This window comes from Otolemur garnettii, unplaced genomic scaffold (genome assembly GCF_000181295.1).
Source record: "Otolemur garnettii isolate 467f Iridium unplaced genomic scaffold, OtoGar3 scaffold00091, whole genome shotgun sequence".
In the NCBI taxonomy this organism is placed as follows: Eukaryota; Metazoa; Chordata; class Mammalia; order Primates; family Galagidae; genus Otolemur; species Otolemur garnettii.
Genome location: NW_003852486.1, coordinates 4,354,945 through 4,364,438, shown reverse-complemented (window position 1 = coordinate 4,364,438; position 9,494 = coordinate 4,354,945). Strand labels below are relative to the sequence as shown.

Here is a 9,494-nt window from a genome sequence, read left to right as displayed (position 1 = left end):
TGAGCATTGGAGCTGCCCATACTGCTTACCCAAACTGGAGGATTTTCTCCAGTAAATCTTGGCAGACATATGGACTAGAGAATGGGGTGATGTAAGATGAGGGATTTGGGTTAGGGTCAGGTTTCCTACTCTTGCCATTTGTAGGCCTCTCAAGGGTCTTGTCTCTGTCATCTGTACTACAAGTTCAAATGCAAAACTTTCTTCTTTTTATGCTCTGCAGAGTGGTAACTCAGTCCTGCCTCCTCTCCCAGATCCCCTGTGAAGATTCCATAGCCCAAACTCTGGAGTACAGGGCTGGAGAGACATGTGGGTTCAGGGAGGGGTAGATATCTAGGTGGCTGAAGGGAAGGTCCAGCTATTAGAAGTCCTTTCTAGGTAAAGCAGACACCATAACCTATCGGTATAGGTCCTTGGACTCTGAAATGGATAATGATGCAGGAAAAGTGCAGGTCTAGAGTCTAGAGCAGTGATTTTCAACTGGTATGCCATAAAAATTGTTAAAGATCATTAATTAAATTATTTTTGAGGCCAGGCATGGTGGTTCATACCTGTAATCCTAGCACTCTGGGAGGATGTGGTGGGTGGATTGCTTGAGCTCAAAAGTTCGAAACCAACCTGAGCAAGAGTGAGACTCTGGGGCAGCACCTGTGGCTCAAAGGAGTAAGGCTCCGGCCCCATATACCGGTGGTGGTAGGTTCAAACCCAGCCTTGGCCAAAAAAAAAAAACCAAAAAAATAAAACAGTGAGACTCCATCTCTAAAAACAGCCCCATGTTATGGCGGGCACCTGTAATCCCAACTACTTGGGAGGCTGAGGCAAGAGGATTACTTGAGCAAAGGAGATTGAGGTTACTATGAGCTATGATGCCAGAGCACTCTACCCAGGGTGACAAAGTGAGACTCTGTCTCAAAAAAAAAATTTTTTTTTAAGAATTTCAAATGAGACTCGGTGCCTGTAGCTCAAGTGGCTAGGGTGCCAGCACTAGAGTAGAGATGGAGGTGATGAAGAGGAGGACCCAGTATGGTGTTTTCTCAGTTAAGACTGAGATTGTGGGGTGGTGCCTGTGGCTCAGTGGGTAGGGCACCGGCCCTATATACTGAGCGTGGCAGGTTCGAACCCAGCCCCAGCCAAACTGCAGTGAAAAATAGCCAGGTGTTGTGGCAGGTGCCTGTAGTCCCAGTTACTCGGGAGGCTGAGGCAAGAGAATCACCTAAGCCCAGGAGTTGGAGGTTGCTGTGAGCTGTGACGCACTCTACTAAGGGTGATAAAGTGAGACTCTGTCTCTAAAAAAAAAAATAAAAAGATTGAGATCATGGAGAGACAGGAGGAAGTATGGTGAGGGCCTATGTCTTCATCCATAGCTCAGAAAGGAGGGGTTGGGGATGGGATCAGAGTGGGGGTACCATCCAGCTCTGGCTTCACAAATTGGAGTAGGAAAGGTGAAAGGGCAGTGGGGTGGCAGAGGTTAGCAGGACGGGAGGAGCAGAGCTGGGCATGCCCAGGTCCACTCAGGGCCAGTGTTCCCAGTGGGGAGGAAACAGGAAGCCGTAACTTCCTCTCTCCTTCCTGTCCCTGCTCTGAGCCTCAAGGTTACTTGCAGCCAAGATGAATCCCAACCTGTGTAAGTTGGCATTGTTCCCTAGTATCCTGCTTCCTTCCACCACAGACGCCCCAAACTTCTCCTTTGAAATATTCATCATTCATGGGAGACACATAGAGAGCTGTTTTACATGTTTCATCTCATTCACCACACCAATCCTGTGAAGCAGAGACTTCTCTGGAAGTTTTAAATAAGGAAACAGTCTCAGGGGGAGGAAGTAACTCACCCAGGCACAGCTGGTGTGTAGCAGGCTGTGGCCTCCAGAGCCTCAGCTCTTTCCTTCCAGACTTATTCAGATCCCTGCCTCTGTGCCCCCTCCTAGCCCTTTCCCCTGGGCCCCAAAGAAGCATTTGCTGCAGAGGAGGGGGCCTTGGCACTGTTAGGAGCAGAGGGGGCTGTGGTCTGGCTTCTGTCATCCCTGGGACAGGGAATTTCCAGCTCTCTCCCTGGGGTGGAGACTTGGGGCTACCCTCCACAGTGGGATAAATCACTGTGCCAGAGCCCTTCTCTTTCTCTCTCTCTCCCTCTCTCTCTCTCTCTCTCTCACACACACACACACACACACACACACACACACATTCTGTCTATCTCTCTCTTTCTCTCATCCCGGTTTGGGCTCTTCCCTTCTCTGCCCCACCCACCACCCATCTGGACCAACAGGGGAGGGTGGGTTCTCCCACCCACGCTGCCGCTCCCTCTGCTGTGGGCGTGGGCCAGGGCTCCTGGCAACTAGAGGCCACCGAGAAGCACTAGGATCCAGAGCCTTCTTCAGAGAGCTGTGCGGCCTCTGCTAGTTTGGCAGGCACCTGTGGACCTCTCCGCTCAACACCAACCTCTGAGCCCTGCGATGTCCAACACCTCTGCCTTTCCACCCAGCTTCTTCTGGGTCAACACCTCTGGAGGCAGCATACTGAATGCTGATGATGCTGCCATGCCTGTCCAATTCCTAGCCCTGAGGGTCACAGTTGCCCTGGTCTATGGGCTTGTGGGGGCCATCGGCTTGCTGGGAAATTTGGCGGTCCTGTGGGTACTGGGTAACTGTGCTCGGCGAGCCCCTGGCCCACCTTCAGACACCTTTGTCTTCAACCTGGCGCTGGCGGACCTGGGGCTGGCACTTACTCTCCCCTTCTGGGCAGCTGAGTCAGCACTGGACTTTCACTGGCCCTTTGGAGGTGCCCTCTGCAAGATGGTCTTGACTGCCACTGTCCTCAATGTCTACGCTAGCATCTTCCTCATCACAGTGCTGAGTGTTGCCCGATACTGGGTGGTGGCCATGGCTGCAGGGCCAGGCACCCACCTCTCACTCTTCTGGGCCCGTGTGGCCACCCTGGCAGTGTGGGTAGTGGCTGCCCTAGTGACAGTGCCCACGGCTGTTTTTGGGGCTGAAGGTGAGGTGTGGGATGTGCGACTCTGCCTGCTGCGCTTTCCCAGCAGGTACTGGCTCGGGGCCTACCAGCTGCAAAGGGTGGTGCTGGCCTTCATGGTGCCCTTGGGTGTCACCACCACCAGCTACCTGCTATTGCTGGCTTTCCTGCGGCGGCGGCAACGGCGACGGCAGGACAGCAGGGTTGTGGCCCGCTCTGTTCGCATCCTGGTGGCCTCTTTCTTCCTCTGCTGGTTCCCGAACCACGTGGTCACTCTCTGGGGCGTCCTGGTGAAGTTTGACCTGGTACCCTGGGACAGCACTTTCTACACCATCCACACCTATGTCTTCCCTGTCACCACTTGCCTGGCACACAGCAACAGCTGCCTCAACCCTGTGCTGTACTGTCTCCTAAGGCAGGAGCCCCGGCAGGCTCTGGCAGACACCTTCCGGGATCTGCGGTCCAGGCTGTGGCCCCAGGGTCGAGGCTGAGTGGAACCAGTGGCCCTAAAAGAGGTAGGAAGGTGGTGGGTGGTGAGCACTCCCCCAGAGAGTGGCCCATCTACCCTACTCACGAACCCGGACAAAGGGACACCCAGGTGACGGGTACAAGCTGACTGCTCTCCTGAGATCTCGCAGATGTAGGGTCCTCACATCCCAAGAAGAGGCTGCCCTCTCTGCCAGGATGCAACACTCACAGGGAAAAGTCTGATCTTTGATCTCCAACTCTAGGTGTGGGGGAGGTGGGGTTCCAGATCAGGGCTGAGTGTGACAAAGCTTAAGCCTCTATTTGGAGATGGGGAAGAGGAGGATCTGAGAATAAATCTCTGGATTTTCCACAAATTGTCCTGACCTTTATCCCAGTCCCATCTTCAATTCACTGTGGGACAGACAAAAGGATTTATTGCCCTATTTCTGCCTTTTGTAGGAATTCTTGGACTTCCCTTAAGCCTTCTAGGATAATGGATCAGAGGTCAGTGCCCATCTATCTGTCCTCTCTACCCCTCCACCCTCAGCCACCTCAAAATAGGGCTTCTCTTGTTATTCTCTGATACTAAGGCCAAAAATGCCCTTTCTCTGGCCATTCCTGCCATCTTACCATTTCAGTGGGGCCCACAGATACTGCCTGCAGAGGCCTCAACTGCAAAGCTGTAGTTCCCCTGCAGGGATGCCAGTTGTGAGGTCTTGCTGGAATTCCTGGCACCTGCCAAGCTCTAAGTATAAAACCCTAGTGCTACTTACAGTATCTCCCTTTATTTTTTTTTTAATTTTTCTTTTTTTTTTTTTTTTTTTTTTTTGCAGTTTTTGGCCGAGGCTGGGTTTGAACCCACCACCTCTGGCATATGGGGCCAGTGCCCTACTCTTTTGAGCCACAGGTGCCGCCCTCCCTTTATTTTTTTATTCCTTTTTTTTGAAACAGAGTCTCACTTTGTCGCCCTCACTAAAGTGCTATAGCATCATAGCTCACAGCAACCTCAAACTCTTGGGCTTAAGAGATTCTCTTGCCTCCGGCTCCCAAGTAGCTTAGCTAGGACTACAGCTGCCACAACAGCTATTTGTTGTGAGGTCTTGCTCTGGCTCAGGCTGGTCTCAAACCTGTGAGCCCAGGCAATCCACCTGTCTTGGCCTCCCGAGTGCTGGGATTACAGGCATGAGCCACCTCACCTGGCCCACAGTATCTCTCTTTAAATCAGGATTTGAAGGCACAAGTGAAAATACTCACAACCCATACTGATGTGGTTGGGGCAAATACAGAACACGATTGGGAGATCAGTCTGAAGGTAGGGCCAGAGAAGCAGAAACCACAGAAAGTGGTGCTGTCAGTTTGCATGTTAGAGAACTTGGATTTGAATCTTTAGCTTGGGTAAATTTCTGTTTCTGTTTTCTTATCTGTAAAATGGGCAATTAAGGATTCAACTGCCTGACACATACTGTTAGCTATTATTCTGACACCTAATGAAAACAGAAAGGAGGAAATAAGAGGATAGCTGGGAGATGGACATAGGGAGCCATGAAGATCTTGTGTGGAATGTTTCTACACTATGTGGAGTATAATGAAAGTCTGACACAAAGAACTAAGGGGTTAGCCCCTCTTAAAGGTGTTCTCCAAGGAAGAGGGCTCCTTTTTTTTTTTTTAAGAGACAGAGTCTCACTTTATCACCCGCTGTAGAGTGCAATGACATCACAGCTCACAGCAACCTCCAACTACTGGACTTAGGCGATTCTTTTGCCTCAGCCTCCCAAGTAGCTGGGACTACAGGCACCTGACACAATGCCTGGCTATTTTTTGTTTGTTGCAGTTTAGCCGGGGCCAGGTTTGAACCTGCTACTCTTGGTATATAGAGCAGGCACCCTACCCACTGAGCCACAGATGCTGCCTTCCCTTTTGGTTTTCTGTTCATTATGACCCATCGATGATAAAAGCCATCAGAAAGGACTTTCTGGGGGGAAAAGGAGGCGGCAGAGGAAAGTTGGGATGGTGCTTCCACTTCCATTATCTTTGTTCCCCACCTCACCAAGCTCCCCGACCTATCCTGTATGTAACTGGCCACTCAAGATTATGGAGCAGTAGCTGGGAGCAGTGAGTATGGAGCCTCCTGCCCCAGTTCTATTGCTAAGAAGAGGCTCTAAAGAGCCACCCAATTACACAACATATTAAAGCAATATGAACGAGATTTAATTAGCTGCTTGATGTTTAATTTCCTCTTTTTGATAACTTTTAAACTGGTTCCAAAGCCCCAGGTCTGCTCTTAGCCACTTCAGGAAGATGGAAAATCTCCCCCCCCCCAAGCTCCCCTCCTCACACCCCCCAGCAGCTTCTCTGACAGCCTTGCTGGGCTCCGGATATTGGCTCCTCTGGGGGTATCTCTGCTTTATGGGACCTGGAGGTAAATATTGACAAAGTTCACACAGGTCCAAGTCAGAGGTGAGTGAATGCACATAAACCTACCCTTGGAGGCGTATAGGGAGCTAAGGGTGCAGCAATGGAGGAAGGGATGGCTGGGCACAGCCGAAGGCATGGCAATCCTCTCGGATTGGAAGGCTGCTCATTTTTTGGTGAGAAGCTGGGTGCTGGTTCCCTGAAGCACAAAGCCAGAGAGCTTTGCAACTGCAGCAGGAGGGACCGAAGTTAAGACTGTGAGTTCTCAAATATGGGATTATGGAGAAGACAAAGGGCAGAATGATCAAAAATGGAAGAGGGCAGCACCTGTGGTTTAGTGGATAGGGTGCCGGCCCCATATGCCGAGGGTGGCGGGTTCGAACCCAGGCCCAGCCAAACTGCAACAAAAAAATAGCTGGGTGTTGTGGTAGGCACCTGTAGTCCCAGCTACTCGGAAGGCTGAGGCATGAGAATCGCCTAAGCCCAGGAGTTGGAGGTTGCTGTGAGCTGTGTGACGCCACGGCACTTTACCAAGGCCGACTAAATGAAATTCTGTCTCTACCAAAAAAAAATAAAATAAATAAAAATTAAAAAATTAAAAAAAAAATGGAAGAGGACCTGACTCTCAGGAACCCAAAAAGAAATGCTTTGACACCATGTTTGGGGACTGAAGACGAGAGGGTTTTGGCAAAGGGAAGGCAGAAGGGACAGCAGTGATGAGAATAAGGCAGTATCACTCTACAGCAGTGGTTCTCAACCTATGGGTCACAACCCCTCTGAGGGTCAAATGACCCTTTCACAGGGGTCACCTAAATACATCCTGCATATCAGACATTTACGATTCCTAACAGTAGCAAAGTTACAGTTATAAAGTAGCAGTGAAAATAATTTTATGTTTGGGGGTCACCACAACATGAAGAACTGTATTACAGGGTCACGGCATTAGGAAGGTTGAGAACCACTGCTCTACAGAGAGCTGTGGGCTTTTATACGCCCACTGAGGGATCTGCCTCAGGCTTGGCAGTTTCTCTCCTGATTGGCACCCTCACTGGGTGCACAAAGGGTGTTGATAAAACCTGCATTCCCCTTTCTTGGTGGTCTTCCCATGCTGTCCCCACTCCACCCTTACAGCTTTGGAGTCCAGCAGTTTCAGCTAACAGGGAGATAGCTGCCAAGCTGGGAATCAGTGTTTCTGAGATCTGAAACTCTAGTATTTTTCGGCAGAGTAGCCAAGAGGGGCACAGTGGACGACTAAATTAGGAAGGCTGGCCCCTTCCTGGCCTGGCAACCCTTCTGCACTCAAGTTTCCCTGCTGTAAAATAACAATTGATTCCCATAATGGATGTGAAAGCACCTTGTAAAAGCCATATGGTGGTCAGGGTTACAGGAGTGGAAGGTACTGGCTGCTCCCCAAGCCATGAGACTCTTAATTCCTCTTTCTAGCTGAGGCTCTGCACCCCGTTCTTCTCATCTTACCCACAAGCTCCAGCAAGGACTTGCACATGTGCCCCCATTTATATAACCCCAGATGCCCCCTCCTCCCTTCCCTCTCAGCCCTGAAGCTAGGTTATCAACCAGAAACAGGAAGTAAAACCAAGCCAAACCAAGAACTGAAACTTGCTAACCCCTCGATGCCTCTCCAAGGGGTAAAAAGCATGAGCAGGTCTTATGAGGGTCACCCCAGGGTTCTGATCTTACAGAGGTGAACAGCGACAGGGACAGCGCTGCATCTGCGAATGACAACAGCAGGGACAGGAGGACAGGACAGCACCAAAAGGGGACAACAGGCTGTGTTGACTTCTGAGCATAGCATACAAATAAGATGAAGACTGGAATCCCCAACAATGGAACCTAACCAAGTACCCCTTCACTTTTATCCTTGGATTTGTGAATTAAAGAAAAAGATATGTAGCAGCTACATTTTTTAGTGGCCTTCTCTTCAGTGTGGCAGGCTGCCCTTTTGGAGAGGAAAGAATGACAGTTACTGCCCTGCTCTCCCCTCACCATCACCCTCAGAACTGACAGACACTAGGAGAGACAGTACCTCATGGGGTTCTAGGTCTTTAATTTTCCCTGCTTGATCTTTTTTTGTTTTGTTTTTAAACAACCAAATTGGCAGAAAAATGGCTGGGGCTGGTGGGCATGGGATGGTCCATTGAGAAGTTCCCAAAATTCACACTGAGGTTTCAGGTCATGGTTGCTGAGGTGGAAGACAAGGTTAGGGTTCCTAGAGATTTCCCAGACCATCCTGGAACATTTTTCCCAATGGCTGGGAAAGAGGTCAGTCAGTATATGTCCCCCACTGCTGTAGATGAAGGGAGAAGTCATTTTTTCTCTCACCCCTCAACCTGCTCAGAGATGTGGAGATAGAAGGCTGCGATCTCTAATTACCTACAATCTTTTCTTAAAAATATAAAACACGTGCAATTGGCTTTGGTACAAAAAAGGAAAAAAAAAAAAACACAAAACATTCTGGTCCCTGTGGAGTTTTCCCCCTCACCCTAATAAACCATCATGATACCCACTTCTATCCTGTCAACTCTAGGAAGCCAGGTTGTCTCCCTAGTGTTCCCATGTAGGACAGATAGAGGGGAGGATAGTGGTAAGTGGTAGAGGGGAGAGGGCAGAGGGACAGAGCCCTGCCCCACCCCTCCTTTAAGGGCAGTAGGGTCCTATGGCTGCAGCCTCTCCTCTGAGATGGGGGTGCTAGGGAGGGGTGTAGGGCTAGAACCCAGCAGCTGGATGGTTAAGCCTGATATACCCCAGTAGTGTTAAAGGATAGGCCCCCTGATCCCTATGGCTTGGTTCCAATGTCCCTGGTCCTATAAATCCCTCCGCTCCCCCTGTAACTAATAAACAATAAATAAATAATTTTTCCTAAAGTATAGGGAAGAAGGCATGAGAAACTGGCATTTGTGGTGTAGCTTTTGGACGCCAGCCACCTGGGGGTACTGTGGCCTAATTCCCCCAGCATCTTAAATGGCCCCAGGTATCCAAGGATCCCAAGAGCTGGCAAGGACAATCAGCAGTTCTTTGAAATGTTCCCTCATCATTGGTGAATGAAGTCCCCAAGGTCTGCCCCCTCAGTACTGTTCTTCAGTGGGGCACAGGCACGGGGGAGGGGCTCCCTTAGCTCTCGGAGGGTATAGGCTCCCCATCGCGGCTCTCCGTCTCCTCTGGGATGTCCTGCATTCGGGTGAAATCTGAAGGGGACAGGGCAAAACAGTTAGTTAGCAGGGCCTCCCATGAGGACTGCACCCCACACTAATGCTTCTCCATCTGAGGCCAGGAGCTTGACAGGATGTGAGTCCTTGGAGGAGGGGAAAACCTGCTGACAAAGTGACCAGGGGACTCTACCCAAGGTGACAGAGGGAGGCTCTGTCTTAAAAAAAAAAATGCAAGCATGTACCCACACCTAGGTACACACTGGATACACTTTGTAAGTATACAAAGATACAATTTGATTAATAAAATACAAAATACTGGCCTGGTGAGGTGGTTCTCACCTGTGATCCTAGGACTCTGGGAGGCTTAGGTGGGAGGATCCCTTGAGCTCAGGAGTTTGAGACCAGCCTGAGCAAGAGTGAGACCCCATCTCTACTAAAAATAGAAAAACTAGCTGGACGTTGTGGCAGGTTCCTTTAGTCCCA

General features: G+C 50.2%; 2 protein-coding genes across 7 annotated transcripts in view; one reads left to right on the top strand and one right to left on the bottom strand.

Moving 5' to 3' along the window:
• Nucleotides 1-2,433: 2,433 nt before the first annotated feature.
• On the top strand, nt 2,434-3,455 carry RXFP4 (relaxin/insulin like family peptide receptor 4). The gene has a single exon (XM_003804078.2). The coding sequence runs from the start codon at nt 2,448-2,450 to the stop codon at nt 3,453-3,455; it is 1,008 nt and encodes a 335-aa protein (XP_003804126.2). The 5' UTR covers nt 2,434-2,447.
• Nucleotides 3,456-7,892: 4,437 nt separating this feature from the next.
• ARHGEF2 (Rho/Rac guanine nucleotide exchange factor 2) overlaps nt 7,893-9,494 on the bottom strand; it is a 68,377-nt gene continuing 66,775 nt past the window's right edge. For all 6 annotated transcript variants that reach the window (XM_012808629.2, XM_012808632.2, XM_023516489.1 and 3 more), the window contains one exon: nt 7,893-9,047. In XM_012808629.2, the coding sequence (XP_012664083.2) occupies nt 8,974-9,047 (74 nt within the window). In that variant the 3' untranslated portion in view covers nt 7,893-8,973. The remainder of the gene's footprint in view (nt 9,048-9,494) is intronic.